The sequence below is a fragment of the Podarcis tiliguerta genome (assembly GCF_965153285.1).
Source record: "Podarcis tiliguerta genome assembly, chromosome: 6".
Classification (NCBI taxonomy): Eukaryota; Metazoa; Chordata; class Lepidosauria; order Squamata; family Lacertidae; genus Podarcis; species Podarcis tiliguerta.
Genome location: NC_139539.1, coordinates 59,820,986 through 59,836,093, shown reverse-complemented (window position 1 = coordinate 59,836,093; position 15,108 = coordinate 59,820,986). Strand labels below are relative to the sequence as shown.

Here is a 15,108-nt window from a genome sequence, read left to right as displayed (position 1 = left end):
CCCATATCCTTAAGGGCTTTTTCATTTACACTCTTTGTTTTGGTCTGTCCCCTATGCTTGAGCCTTTGCAATGAGATCGAATACAAAATCCAGTAAAATCTCATTCATATATATATATATATATATAGTCTTGTTGAACATTGAGATGAACAGAGAACAATATTAAGGCAAATTACACTGCAAAGCAGCTAACCCTCTGCAAATGGAAGGGCTCATTCTGTTTGCAGGGAGCGCTGGGATCCATTGCAGGCCCCCATTAGCGTACTGGGCAAGGATGGCATTTTCTGCTGCTCACTCTTTTCTCTAGCAGTCCCTTGCACCATTCTCATGTTACTACGTAGGACCCTTCAGAGTAGTGTTTTCAATTGTTCTGTGGTTTTTGTGAGTTTGATATTATGGGGCAGCTATATAACTTTGGTTAGTAAAGACATAATTTCGAATGGAAATTATTGTGGTTATTGAGCATGTTCTTTCATATATTTTCATATACCTAGCATCCAAATTAATAATACATAATATCTTGCATTTGCCAACAATCTTACATTGCTATGGAGTGAAATGAATGTTGGGAATTTTTTAACCTCTTAAATCTGTTAGTAGTAGTAGTAGTACTTACTAACTTTACCATTTCTATTTTTGTATTTGTAGCTTTCCTTTCTAACATAAGATGTTTATAATGGAAAAGCTGTAATTAATTAAATGTCAGGTTACAGTGCATTTGTAATGAAAAGGGGGTGGGAATAGAGAAAATAGTTCATGTTTATCTTTCGTGCAGAAGATGGTAAAGCTTTATACTGTTTTGATTTTTGTCTTCAGCTACAGGATGGTTATATTGTTAATTCTTATTTCTTGATTGTCTTATTCCTAGGAAACAGAGAGAAACGCAGTAACTTGCTAATCAGATCACCCAGAAGGGGGCATCCTGAAATGGAAGACTATGAAAAGTAATGTTACCTAATTCTATAGTTTAAACCAAGCATGGAGAGGCACAAATTTTATTGCAACAGAGCCTCTGGGAAAGCTGTTTCTGCTGTAGCAATATTGGGGAGTAATTTTTATTTAGTCCTTTTGCAATTATTAATTATCAACAAAACTGAGTTTTAAAAAACCCTAAGAAATGTTTGTTTTCTATCACAATGTTACACAGGTAAATGCAGATTAACATAAAATCACAAAAATTCTTCTAAAAAAAATATCAAAACCTGCTTGAATTTGTTTTTGTGGGGGTTAATTATTTTCCTGACAATATTTTAGAAATGGCAGCCAGTTTCCCCAGAATTTATTCTATACAATTTGTCTGTCTATGCAATGAGCTGCCTGGTACTACGGCACTGCTTCAGTTGTTTCAGGCTTATGTCACTCCAATTAAGATCTGTTCTATAAGAGAAAAGGTTACATTGCTAGTTAAGCTGCCTTCATCCTTTTGCTTTATTTATTCATGCAATCTTGTGCTTCTGGTGCACTCTCTAGCCTTTTGGATGATCCTACTGGTTTTTCCACTTCTCTCCCCCCCTTCCATTCCTGATCTGCTTTCTACTGTCTCCTAAAGCAGGGCTTCCCAAACTTATGCTCCAGCCATTTTTTGGACTACAATTCCCATCATCCTTGACCACTGGTACTGCTAGCTAGAGATGATGGGAGTTGTAGTCCAACAGCCTAGGTTTGGGAAACCCTGTCCTAAAGAGTCCCATGTGTAGGACTGGGCTGGGCTGGAATCTTGTGCAGGAGTATTGATGGGTTTCTTTGCACTATCCATGGGAAATGGGTGGAGCTCACTCTCTATGCTGGAGTTTAGGGAGGAGGTATGATAATGATGGGAAATTAGTATAATTAGACATGCTAGAAATGTATGCATTTCGCTACTGGTTGATGTACGATAAACCCTAGACTTATTTACCTGTTATATACCAACAAGTTACAGTATTTCACAGCCAGGGGAGGGATGTTGCCGGCAAAGCTACTTTGTTACTTGGTTTTTATTCATTTTTGTTCTTCTTTCAGAAATTATGCCATCAATTTAAATAATTCCTTGTTTCCCTCTTTCCTTAAGACTATTAATACTGCAATCTGAAGTTGAAGATTCTTTGGCGAGATTTATGAAAATCAGACAAAACCTAACCAATTTACAGGTCTGTTCTCCCCCATCTTGATCCTTGATTCTTTCTTTCTTTCTTTCTTTCTTTCTTTCTTTCTTTCTTCTCAATTGTTGCAATCTTCGTTATAGAGCAGGGGTGGGGAGCGTCTGGTCCACCGATAAAATTTGGCTTGCAAGGCTGTTTTCCCTAGCCTACTTTTCATATGTGACATCATGTGCGGGGCAGGTAGAGATGCAGCTGCATCATCTGTGCAGCTGACAACATGATTGTGCAGCTTATCTTCAGAAAGCCCTTGCGCTGCAGTCCCCAGGCATCCAACAACCACCTGGCAGATGGGCACTTGGAAAGTGTTATGCAAGAGACTTTGACAGGTGGGTAGAAGTTAGCCCACGGGACAGATAACTAATTGGCCTACTGGGCCAAAAAGTTTGCCCACACCTGACAATACCTATATTTTTATTAGCTACTGTTGTTCCCGTAGGTCAGTCTCCACCTCGTAACCAGTAAGGTTTTCTGATTCCACTGTGAGGATCAAACTAGGTGTGATTGTGGAGTTTGATCATGCATCTCCCACAGTTTTTTTTTTTTTAAGCATGTTAACACTTTCCCTTATATCTGCTTCCTGGTTTAAACTGCCCCTCTTCAGCTGCTATTTGCCCCATGAGGTCACACCTATGAGTATCCTAAGGACACCTGTTTTGCCCACCGCTCTGTACCTGAATCCTGGGTGGGGTCATGTCCTAAGGGCTGGAAAGAAAGCAGAGGTGGTAGGCTGGGATGGATTCTGTGGTCCAGGCTAGAAGCCAAAGTCAGGGCTACACTTCCTTTGATTGAAAGGCATGGGGTAAACTAGGGGAACTGACCAGGATTCAGGCAAGCAAACAGTCTGAAAAGGTAAGGTGGCTGCCTGTTGGTGTCCTTCAGCGATAATGTGCTCAGATTGTGGGGATGCGACAAGGCTTCCAACTTCACACCTGTTGATCGTGCTGTGCATACAGAAGCGTTCCATTTCTAATATCAAATGTTAGTAATACAGAATTTTTTTTCAGCCATTTAAACTAATGATGCAGAAAGAGTGGGAGGTTTTAAGAGTTCTGTTTTGTTAGAAGATTTGGCATTAAGATTCAGCTTTTTTAAGAAAATATTTTTTTTCAGGCTTTAGAGGGCACCAGAGAGCTTGAAAATATTATCGGTGTTTCAGAGACCGCTGGTAACTTGAAAGGCGAAGTGAGCAAAACCAGAAAGCTAAGTAAGAAGGACTTTTCATAATTTCCCTTTTTGTGAAAGAATTAATATGCATCCTTTCACATATTTAATCTTTGTTTTACATGAGCATGCCTAGGTGTCCTAGAAATATTAAGTATTGCAGAAATACAGATTAGTTTCCATATTGAGTACTTCATATTAAGCAACATAATTAAGCAAACAAATAATTGATAAGTGGTAACAATACAGATCACTCTTGGTATAACTCAAGTGAATTTATATTACGGGTCTCTATATCCAAGTTGCTATAAAACAGAAGTAGGCAGTGTCAGGCCCAAGTGCCAAATGTGGCCCTCCAAGTCTCTGTCTGGCCCTCATGACTCTCCCAACACCATGCCCTTGCTCTTGCCCTTCAGCCTGTTTCACATCCTCTTTGAGTGTTTTGCTTGGCCTAGAACTGATAATTAAGTGATCAGTCTTAGAAAAGGATGCTATGATTACTAAGACCCAGAGTGGGCTTCTCAAAAACAAGTCATGCTGGACCAATTTCATTTATTATTTTTTTATGGCATTACAAGCTTGGTGGATCAGGGGAATTCTGTGGATGTAGTGTATCTTCAATAAGGCTTTTGACAAAGTCCTGCATAATAACATTGCAGAGAAGCTGCTAAAATGTGGGCTGGACGAGGTAAGTGTTAGGTGGATTTGTAGCTGGTTGACTGACTAAACCAAAAGACTTCCCAATAATGGTTCCTCATCAACTTGGGTGAGAAGTTAGGTGCCACAGTGATGTGTCCTGAGCCTGTTGTTCAATGAAGGTATTGAGGGGTATCATTAGTTTTACATTTGGCCTAACAATCCAGTGTGTCTTACTCAGAAGAAAGTCCCTCTGTATTCAATGGGACTTTCTCCCTAGTAAGTGTGTTTAGGATTGCACTCTTCAGCTAGCCATGTCCAAAAAGATTTAGCAGAACTTTTGTCTACAGAAGTGTGTGTGAGAAAAAGGGAGGTGATTGTTTTCTTCTGATTTTTCCGATGTACAAAGGTTTGCAGGGGAAAGGGAGAGCAGAGATCTGGAAGTGCCCTGTTCTGGGAGTAGAACTCTGCTCGAGGAATTATGAATTCAATCCAGTATTTTCTTTAATTGAAAAATTCCCTGGAACGTTAGAGAAAAAACACATTTGTACCATTTTTCTATATTAGCATCACATGAGTAGAGTTCTCACAATATCTAAATATGTTTTGTTCCTCAGTAAAGCAAGCTGGAAAGCTGCTAAGAAGGACCAGCGCAAGACAGCCTGCCCAAGGTAACTCCCCCATATTATTTGTTTTGGTGGCAAACAGTTGTCAAAGGGGTCCATTTAGCAAATTTCTTCTGAAAGACTTGAAAAGGCCTTTTGCAAGAGACTGTATCAGATTTGCGTTCTTTTCAGCAAAATTAGGTCTCTTGCCCTCTCTTTGGTTGTATGACATTTAAGCTGTTGGCAAGATAAAGACTCCCCCACCCGCCGCTTTCAGATTACAAAAGTGCCTAACTGAACAAACTATGCATTTTAAAAATGCATTTCTTTGATATGTTTTTATATACCACCTTTTTACTGAAGTCTCCCGGTGGCGTTCATATTAAAAATAAGCAAGATAAAAATGATAAACTATTAAGAAGCACAACAGTATGCAGGCTAAAATTCAGCTGCAGTAGGCGGTGGGGGGGGAGTAAGAACAAAAAGTGGAATTGCACATCTTCAGAGTCCTGGTTAAATAAGTGTGGTTTAAAGAGATGCCGAAAAAGAATAAAAGATGGTGCCTGCCTGCCTACGTTCAGGAGGAAAGTGATTCCATATAAAGGGTACAATTGCAGAAAAGGCATGGCTCCAAGGGGGGACATCAGTTGCACTTCTGTTGGCTGTGACACCAGAAGGAGCTGCAGTGGAGGAGAACCAGCCGTCTGCCATAACGGGTGACAGATACATACCTCTCTATTTTGAAGTGTTTGCAAAAGATAGGAAGCCACAATTGCTAAGTGATTTGCTTGCCTGCACACAAGGTGAAATGGACACCAGCATTTATCTTATGTTAAGATGTTCATACAATGTCCCTAAGGGTATTTATTAATTCGCCTTCACCATTAGCTCAATGAAGCAGCTTTGTGGGCAGTTCACCAGCAACATACCTATTCTGTCTTTCTGGCCCAGAACCAAGAACAAATACTCAAATCCAGATCCAGAGCATACTGGCCTTGTGGTGAGAATGATGGAACTCATGTGGGTTATGTCAACTCCTCGCTCCCCCTCGGTCTGGGTGGGTGTTGCACTCAGCTCCTGGGAGGCAGAGCTATCCATGCATGTTGGACAGAGTTATCCACGCAGTGGTTAGGAGAATGCACTCTGCAGTTGCTCTGTTCTCTCCTTTTCCCCCACATGGTTTGGCCTCAGCTCTGGCTTTCGGGAAAGGTTGAGCCCCATTTACTAGTCAGCCCCATTAAAAAAATTAAGGCTGCAGTTTTTTGCCCAGTAATATATCTTTAACTTGTCAATCTGAGTTACTGGGCACAGGATGGTAGTCAGAACTGTTCTTGGTATTGGCATATGAGCACCCTACCAGTTTGAGAAGAACCTTTATTTAACTATCTGGATATGAACTGCCTCCATGTTTATTTTATTTTTTACTTTTTTACATTTTCTTCCTTATCCACATCACCTTGTCTTAGGTGTAGGCTTTTGAGTGAACTATAAAGCCTTGATGTATCTCAAGGCTTTAATAATGATAATAATATTTCTCTAGTGTCTATTACCAGAGGACCTGAGCGTACTTTGCAAACATTTATGAATACAGCCTTGCCACATCCCAGAGACATATGATCTCTATTTTACAAAGTCCCATTTCGGCGAGGTGCTTAAGAACATGCCTTGCATTAAACAGAGGAAGCGCATCATTGACGTCACGGCTTGTCTGATATGGGGCATAGGCATCTCTTGGAGAACAGGCACATTATGGTTTTGCTATTCTGCGAATGAGTGGCTTAGAATGAGCTTTCGAGCAGATTAAATATACCAGCTACTTCCATGAAATCCTGTGGAACACCCACCCTTTTGGCAGATCTTTTTTTTTTTTTTTAAGCTTTTAAATTAAACTTGACTGAGTTTCCAAAAACACTTTTCTAAATGCGCATTGTGTTATCATGCAACGCACCAGCCTTGCAGATGAGTTTACAACATCCATGCCATTTTACTGTTCTGTCATGTATACCTGGGTCATGTAAGTCAGTGGCTCTCCCAGGAGGAATTGTTCTTTCCTCTGTCCCATTGTAGCCTTTCCCCAAAATGTTCAGAAATGTAGTAACAAAGCTCTGTAGTAAAATGAGAGCTTTGGCACTGTGCCAGCTAGGTAAGCACATTTGGGGTATGAATATAGACCAGCCCACCAGCTGGTACAGAGAAGGTGCCTGTGTGTCTTTTACTACAAAGTTGTGGTTAAATGCTGAAAAGATGAGTGGCTTGTCTGCCCTCCCAGGTAAAGTATGAAATGAGACGACAGCTGACTCCTGGTCCTGTGCCTTAAACTCAAGGCAATACTTCCTCCTAAGCTTGAAGTCATTTAGCATTTATATCGATATGAAGTGAAATCTCTGTAGCTCAGCAGTGTGTTCTTGATGCCAGACAGGCAGCCACACATCTTGATCAAGTAGATTAATTTTCCCTCGTGGTTTATGATTTAGTTTTTAAAAGAAGCAGAATAAAGGACATTTTAACGATGAAGACTTAGCTTGCCAAGTGTCAGTTGAGTTGAGTGGTGTTTTCTCATTCTTTATCTTTAACATGGAGTAAACAAATGACTTTCTTTCCTTGGTTTCTCCCCACCTCCTTATTATGTACTTTTAAAAATTGCCTTGTATCAGTTCATAGGATCGTTGAAAAGAGTTGTTTCTCTCTTTAATGTAATATATAGACCTTAGTTATCGTCTTCTTTTTTTTAACTTTGAAGTTTAGAACATCACAGTGGCAGTTACTGCCTCTGAGTGGAACAGAGTTGAGTTTATGCAAGACTACAACTGGTTAGGGGAACAAAATTGCATTGGGCCACATACCAGGCCTACTTAATATCTGTTGGAATGGTGCCTGTGTATATAAACCAGAGCTATGAGATTATTGCTTTTAAAATCCAAGGTAACAATTGCACATATGGATCTAGGTATGTAAATGATAGCACAGAGAAGCAGTACTTTCCCATCTCCATGTCTTTGTAATACGAGGGGTAAGTCAGAATAAACATATACGGGTTCAATTCAAATCTTTTTAGATGAGTTGATCCAGTGAAAGAGAGGGGAAGACCATTTTGCTGATTTGCCCTGCAGCCCCTACTCTTTTCGGGGGATCCCCTAACTATCAGAGGGTGCAAGCAGAAAGAATAATCAACTACAGTCCCCTCTCCAGGGCCGGCCCAGGACATTTTGGCACCTGAGGCGAAGCACAAAATGGTGCTTCTCCCCTGCCAAGGAAGAAGAGATGAGTGAAGTGGATGGGAACAAGGAACGAGGGTGGGAGGGGACCAGCAGCACCTCCTATTCGCCAAGAGGCCACTGTAGAGAAGGCATTGGGGTGGGGGTGGGGCTGCTGAGGAGGTGTCAGATCCAGCGTCCAAGGAGTATGTTCTATGTGTTGTTGCTGCAGCCACAGCAGTGGGCAATGCATTCCTTGGAGGCTGGGTCTACCCCTGTGGGTCTTGCCACTTGAGGCAGGCACCTCACCTTGCTGTATGGGTGGGCCAGCCCTGCCTCTCTCCCACTTTCCCCAAGTGTCCCCAAGGAGAACTCCATGCAGGGGATGAGCTTGCTGATGGGAGCAAAGTCTGGATCCAAGCTACTGTCTGGAAACCAATCGCTAGAATATCCGTGACCAATTTTAAGCTGGGAAATCTAATCTTGGTCACATACAAGAATCCTTACAGCTGCAAGTTTAGAAAATTGGTCAAGTTGGGCTGCAGAAAACCAGGACAGAAGAGCGAGTTTGCTTAAGGAATTTTCATTCTTACTCGTTCTGAAGTTGGTTTCGCTTACAAATTCTCCCACTGTCTTCTTAGCCTAATGAAGCCCACAGAAACCAGTGCCATAGTATACTAAGCATCTCTTTAGTTGCTTTCTAAGTAAAGCAACCATATAGCCTTATTTGTGCTCAAGAACAACAGTGAAACATGCTGCATCATAATGTTTCTTCCATTTGTAACACTAATGACCCAAGCAGTGAAAATTTAGTATGACTCTGAAATCATATGAGTCAAAATGACGCACTTTTAGCATGTTAACTATATAATAAATACTTCTTGAACGGGAACTTTGATCCCTTCTGCTGTCCTAATGAAAATAAAAGCTGGAGAAAGACTGTCTTCTTTATTTAGCTTTTTTACTTTTGGATGTGGTTTTCCATAATTATTTTTAATTAGTTACGCTCAGGACATGAAACCTATGACTATTCTTTGGCTTGATACAGATGGAATGTCACATTATCATCACATGGTAAGGCATGAAATTTATTTACTTTACATAAACAGCCTCTACTTAAAACAACTTAATTCAGAACATTCCTTTGTCAATGGGCAGCATTATGTAGATCTTAGTATATCATTCTGCATTAGCAACATAAAAAATGGCCCCATTGTTTGCCCATGACTAGCATTTACAGTAAACAAAATGTTTTTTGAAGAGAATGTAAGCAAACTTGAGAGCAGCTGCCAGGAGATGAAATCTAGTCATGTTGCTGCTGTCCAAAGCATGCTTTATGTGTGTGTAGGTTGCACTCTGCATATTTCAAAGGGGAACTTTTTAACAGTTTTAGCATTTTGTGGGAGTGAATACAAACAAAACGAACCTTTATCCTGCTGGTTCTTAGGCAGGGTTTCAGTAAATGCTAGATCTAAAAGAGACTTTTTACTCAACTCTTCCCTAATCAACCAGGATTGAAAGATTTGTTTACAAATGTTTTTGTTCAATGCAAGACAAAGCACCAAAGTTCTGCAGGCTTTAAAAAGTGCTGTTCTCTGTTACACAGCTTTGAATGTACTGCTTCCAACCTGATTTGGTTCAGCTTGTCCAGTTTCCCATCATCACCCAGTGTAGATCAGAGGTAGGCAAATGAACGCTAGCGGACTGTATCTGAGTCTACAGGTTTTTTTGGGGGGGGGGGGTTGTCCAGGCTGCTGCAACCATGTAGTGACTTGGTTCCAGTCCAGTTGTCCCAGAAGATTAAAAAAGGAACAAAAGATTTTCAACGGAAAAAAATTGTGGGATGAATTGGGAAGATATTGCCTGACATTTAAAACGGTGAACAGAGCTAATAAGTGCTCTAGTCCTGTTAGTTACTACCTCATCCCTTGCACTTTTTAGGTGCTCTTTTGTGAAGAACAGAGAGATCTGCCTTATACTGGCTGTGTTATGATGACATGATAAACTATGGTTTGTTGTGATGGGGATGACCTTGAGCAAGCCTCAGGCTTTGTGTCCACTCCTCTTCCAGAGAGCTGCCTTTAACAGCTGTGTGGCAGGTCAAAATTCAACAGGTGAAGCCTTTTCTGGTATGGAAAAAAGCTCTACCTGTTCACATTCAGTCTGTCAAACATGTTATTACTTGTGTGACCCTAATTTGTTTTGGGGTTGTCCAACCAAACTGCAAAATAGGATACAAAGCTTAAACCAATTTGTGTCCTCTTTTGCAAGAGGGGGCATAAGGCCTAATCCACATAGAGTGCATTGGACCCATTATACTGCTGGCACCCTGGACTTACTCGCAGACAAGTGTGTGTAAGATTGCAGCCTTGGTTGCCTCGAAGGCTGTGCCACTCTTGAGATTATTTTGTAAGAGACAAAGTTTTGGCTGTATTGATTTTTGTGGGGTATTTTTGTGTTTTTGCTTCAGGTGAGACTTTAATCTGTCTAGTAGAGAGATACTACTTATTGTGAAGAAAAATGGTCAGAACTCAGTTATTCATTTGATCTACAAATACTGCACGATTAGATCTTTTTCTCATCTCAACAAAAAAATGCTTTGTTTCCCCAAAGACACTTACGTTAATATGTGGCTGTAATTAGGGTGTGAATTTTAAAATACAGCTTTTGGCATGTTTAGCATCACAGGCCGGAGCTACAAGTGTGATAGATACTTGGGAGGCAAACTACAAACTTCTCCAATTATTTACTATCCTATGCTATGTAGATGAAATATTAAGCTATTAACTTTGGTGGCAGACATAGAAATGCATATGAGACATATGACTATAAAGCTTCAGATATATATACACAACCAACCACACAGATGTGCACAAACACTCACTGACCTGTCAAACTGCATTCCTTATATGAAGGTCTACCATTCAGCCATTGTACATGAACTTTGATGCATTACTTTTACAACGTGTTTTTCTTGCAGATCTCTTCCTACAATGCTTTTTACAAAAAAACCAAACCCTGACATTAGATATCAGGTGAAATGAAAACTATTAATTATATAAGTGTTATGTATAGTAATTCGTACATAAATACTCCTAAATATGTCTTCTTTGAGATGTACAATAGTTATTTTAAATAATAAAAAAGGAAAGGTGCATTGGTTTGGAGCCACTTAATAGCAATTACATTTTAAGAGGTGTAAATAACTTGCTATCCAGACATTACAAATATCCAGGTGCTCTGTATGTGCTGATGACAACAAAATTGAAAAGAAAGACTGCAATAATTCTGACTGGTTTTCTCTGCAGAAGATATTGATTATTTGTGTGTGGTGAGAGATTTGGAAAATTCAATTAAAGGAGTTGTGCAAAGGTTTCATAAATTTTCCTTATACAGCGTGTACACAGACACTGTTGCGTATTAAATCAATGCAGCACTTCACAATATATTTTCTTTGAAACATAAAAATAAATAACATTTAAACAGTTCTGCTTACTACAGAAACAAGTTTTATTTTCTGTGAAGCATTTAGTCATGTGCTATCACTGACTCATACACATTTGCCAGCTGTAACAAATTTTATAGACATTTTCTCCAGAGACATAGCTCATGTACTATGAATTTTTAAATGAGCAAATGGTGAAGAGGGGATGTCAGCAATATAAAAATTGATCAGTTAAAAGATAAAAGCATAAGTAAAGAGATTTGTATGGTAGTCTTAATAGGTTTTATTAAATAAAAATACTATAAAAGGACAGTAATGAATAGACTGAAGGTTTTAACTGTAGTTGAGGTGGAGAAAAATTATTCTGGCACATTTAAGAGAAGATTGGTTTTATATCACCAGACAGGTGGCCATTTTTTCCTCTCTCCCTCTCCACTTTAGAGCTGTTCATGGTTTAAAGCATTTAAACTTGCACACACATGCATAAAAGAGAGTAAACTTTCAACTAGATCATGACCTTTCACTGTGCTGGTGGATGGGTAGAGGAACAGAAGATTCTCCCCCACTTTGCACAAGGGGATTAGGGTAGTTCTCTAGAAAGACTTGTGTAACGCCCCTTGACCTGGGCAGGTCTCTTGAAGTTGAATGGCAAAGTTGATTAAGGTCTCTACATAGCGTCACAGTTGATTCTGATTCAGCTCAGAGCCCCTGAGGTGCAGTGACCAGAATCTGTAAGAAGGGCTGTAGCTCAGTGATAAGAGGGCATCCATAGCATGGCCAGGGTCCCAGGCTGAATCCCTGGCATCTGCAGCTGGAGCTGGGAAAGAGTCCTGGCTGCTGGACAGTATTTACAACACTTACTTAGATGGACCAACGGTCTGACTTGGTATCAGGAGCTTCCTATGTAACCCCAAATCCCCACTGACCATTGAACTCTCTGTAAGACCTTGGGAAAGCCAGTATCTTGACTAACTTGTTGCGTTGTTGGAGAAAGGGCAGAATGGAATGGTAAGAAGCCCACTGTGGGGCCTGATATTGTTACAATAAACACAGGACAAGACATAGGAGGTATCTTCGGGGACTGGACCTTTGGTGGTGAGTCTTAGATCTCCTGCTTGTTCTTACACACACACACACAGACACACACACACAGACACACACAATATATATAGGATCACTGACTTTGCAGTGGGCACATCCCATAAGGAAAGTAGTGTTCCCCAGTACCACCATCTTCATTCTTCAGGGATGATGTTGTTTAGTCATGTTTTTGTGACCCCATGGACCAGAGCATGCCTGTCTTCCACTGCCTCCCGCAGTTTGGTCAAACTCATGTTAGTAGCTTTGAGAACACAGTCCAACTATCTCGTCCTCTGTCGTCCCCTTCTCCTTGTACCCTCAATCTTTCCCAACATCAGGGTCTTTTCCAAGGACTCTTCTCTTCTCATGAGGTGGCCAAAGTATTGGAGCCTCAGCTTCAGGATCTGTCCTTCCAGTGAGCACTCAGGGCTGATTTCCTTAAGAATGGATAGGTTTGATCTTCTTGCAGTCCATGGGACTCTCAAGAGTCTCCTCCAGCACCATAATTCAAAAGCATCAATTCTTCAGCCTTCTTTATGGTCCAGCTCTCATTTCCATATATCACTACTGGGAAAACCATAGCTTTAACTATACGGGCCTTTGTTGGCAAGGTGATGTCTCTGCTTTTTAAGATGCTGTCTAGGTTTGTCATTGCTTTTCTCCCAAGAAGCAATCTCCAGGGGTACCTATACATATAAATTAGCTTGTGTCATGGGCCTCAGCCACAGGGCCGTTAAAGTAGCAAGCATCAAGTCCCCCCAATCTTATGTCCTTCAAATTCCTTGGACCTTGTAAGCTCTCATGATCTCTGATTGTGGCATGTATTAGCTGGGGATTATAGGGGTTGTCGTCCAGAACATCTGTTGAGCACCACGTTGGGGTCAGGCTGACCTAGCAACATGCCTGACAAAAGTAGCTTCCTGATGGTCAGCAGGGACGCGGGTGGCGCTGTGGGTAAAAGCCTCAGCGCCTAGGGCTTGCCGATCGAAAGGTCGGCGGTTCGAATCCCCGCGGCGGGGTGCGCTCCCGTTGCTCGGTCCCAGCGCCTGCCAACCTAGCAGTTCGAAAGCACCCCTGGGTACAAGTAGATAAATAGGGACCGCTTACTGGCGGGAAGGTAAACGGCGTTTCCGTGTGCGGCTCTGGCTCGCCAGAGCAGCGATGTCACGCTGGCCACGTGACCCGGAAGTGTCTCCGGACAGCGCTGGCCCCCGGCCTCTTGAGTGAGATGGGCGCACAACCCTAGAGTCGGACACGACTGGCCCGTACGGGCAGGGGTACCTTTACCTTTTATAGGGGTTGTCATCCAGAACATCTGTTGAGCACCACGTTGGGGTCAGGCTGACCTAGCAACATGCCTGACAAAAGTAGCTTCCTGGTGGTCAGCAGGAGTTGGCTTGGAGTTCATTCTTACCTCAGTTTATAACTTGCCAAATCCTAAGAGCTTGAAGTTCTAACAACCCACTGAAACCTTTTGGGTAAGCCTCTGCTTTTGTCCCTATTGTTAAAATAGAATCTTCAACATTTGTATTAACTTGTGTTTAAAAGCAATTTGTGTTCCACAAGATGAATGCATCCCATTGAAAACAGTGGGCCCAACTACATGTTAGATTGTGTCCAGTGACTATGTTAGATTTTTCATTTTCTATACTGTAATTATAAACTGCAATGTATAATTGTATTGGTTTTCTTGTTATGTGGAAAAAATGTTCTTTGTTTTACAGACTATCTCCAACCTGCCAACAGCTTTGAGTACCTTAAGTCCCTCATCAACTGAGGTGAGGAGATCTTCATGTTTAAAAGACAGGATTGAAATCTGTAATTGAAAGTACAGTTAAAATATATGTGTTTATTGGAAGCTTTTTGAGGAATGGTAGATTAGTGGGACTTAATTTCTAGCACCCCTTGATTAATAACTCATAATGGGGGGGAACTATTTTCACTGGTGTTCACTTAATTTGAATGTAAATGACTCTGAGAGTTAATTATTAATATTTTCTCTGCAAACTGATGATTCTTTAATTCCCAAAATGTGTATTAATATGCTGGGCTAGTTCAGACATAATGTCTTTCAAAAGGCAATACTTAGCACACATGCATAAGTTTATATGTCAGAATGTTTTCCAAAACAGTTTTTTGTTTGTGTTTTCATTCATCCAAAGAAATATTTGCTGGGATGATACCACATGAAGTGCGTTCTATTTTTGGCGCGGCATCAAAGCAAACTTAGCAAGTATTTGAACCATTTTTGTTTCTTGCTAGCTCAGGAAATTCTAGTTTACTTGAGAGCTCATGAGATGTAATTTTACAATTGCTCAAAATAGGATGACTTCCAACTTTGACGAGGTTCCCTTGCGCAAAGGCAAAATTTACTCTGAAGCTCTACTAAAATCATGTTGTTTTAATTGCCATTTTTCTCCAGGAATATGTGTGCTGAATCACGAGATGAGACAAGTTTCTCACTTTCGAGTACTGGCATTTCCAAAGCCCAGCTCATCTTAAAACATGCAGTATATTTGCAGTGGGACATGAACACCACGCCCTCCTCCAAGGGCCACCCCACATTCATAAGCTGCATGTGACAAAATGGTGTTTAATGCACCATTTAAATTGAGTAGGTCTGATTTGTGTGATCTACTCTTTCCCCAACTATTTGAGCAGGAAAAACTATTCCATCAGCTGGGTCTGCATATACTGAACTCTCCTCCTGTAGACCTTTTCATTCCAGCATTGTATGCAACATGTGGCCCAGAGGATGGGTTGTGGGGGGCAGCAAGATCCTGTTCCCCGACTTAAAGTAGACAAGGCATGTGTGGTTAGGACACAAGTCCCCAAACAAAATTAAA

At 41.0% G+C, this 15,108-nt stretch overlaps 1 protein-coding gene across 4 annotated transcripts in view; it reads left to right on the top strand.

Moving 5' to 3' along the window:
- The window catches only part of ITGB3BP (integrin subunit beta 3 binding protein), an 83,076-nt gene that overhangs the window by 60,742 nt on the left and 7,226 nt on the right, over positions 1-15,108 (top strand). For 3 of the 4 annotated variants that reach the window (XM_083448222.1, XM_083448224.1, XM_083448223.1), the window contains 6 exons: positions 869-944; positions 2,051-2,129; positions 3,252-3,345; positions 4,556-4,609; positions 8,786-8,811; positions 13,987-14,040. In XM_083448222.1, the coding sequence (XP_083304348.1) occupies positions 869-944; positions 2,051-2,129; positions 3,252-3,345; positions 4,556-4,609; positions 8,786-8,811; positions 13,987-14,040 (383 nt within the window). The remainder of the gene's footprint in view (positions 1-868; positions 945-2,050; positions 2,130-3,251; positions 3,346-4,555; positions 4,610-8,785; positions 8,812-13,986; positions 14,041-15,108) is intronic. The other variant, XM_083448225.1, reaches the window with a different exon arrangement.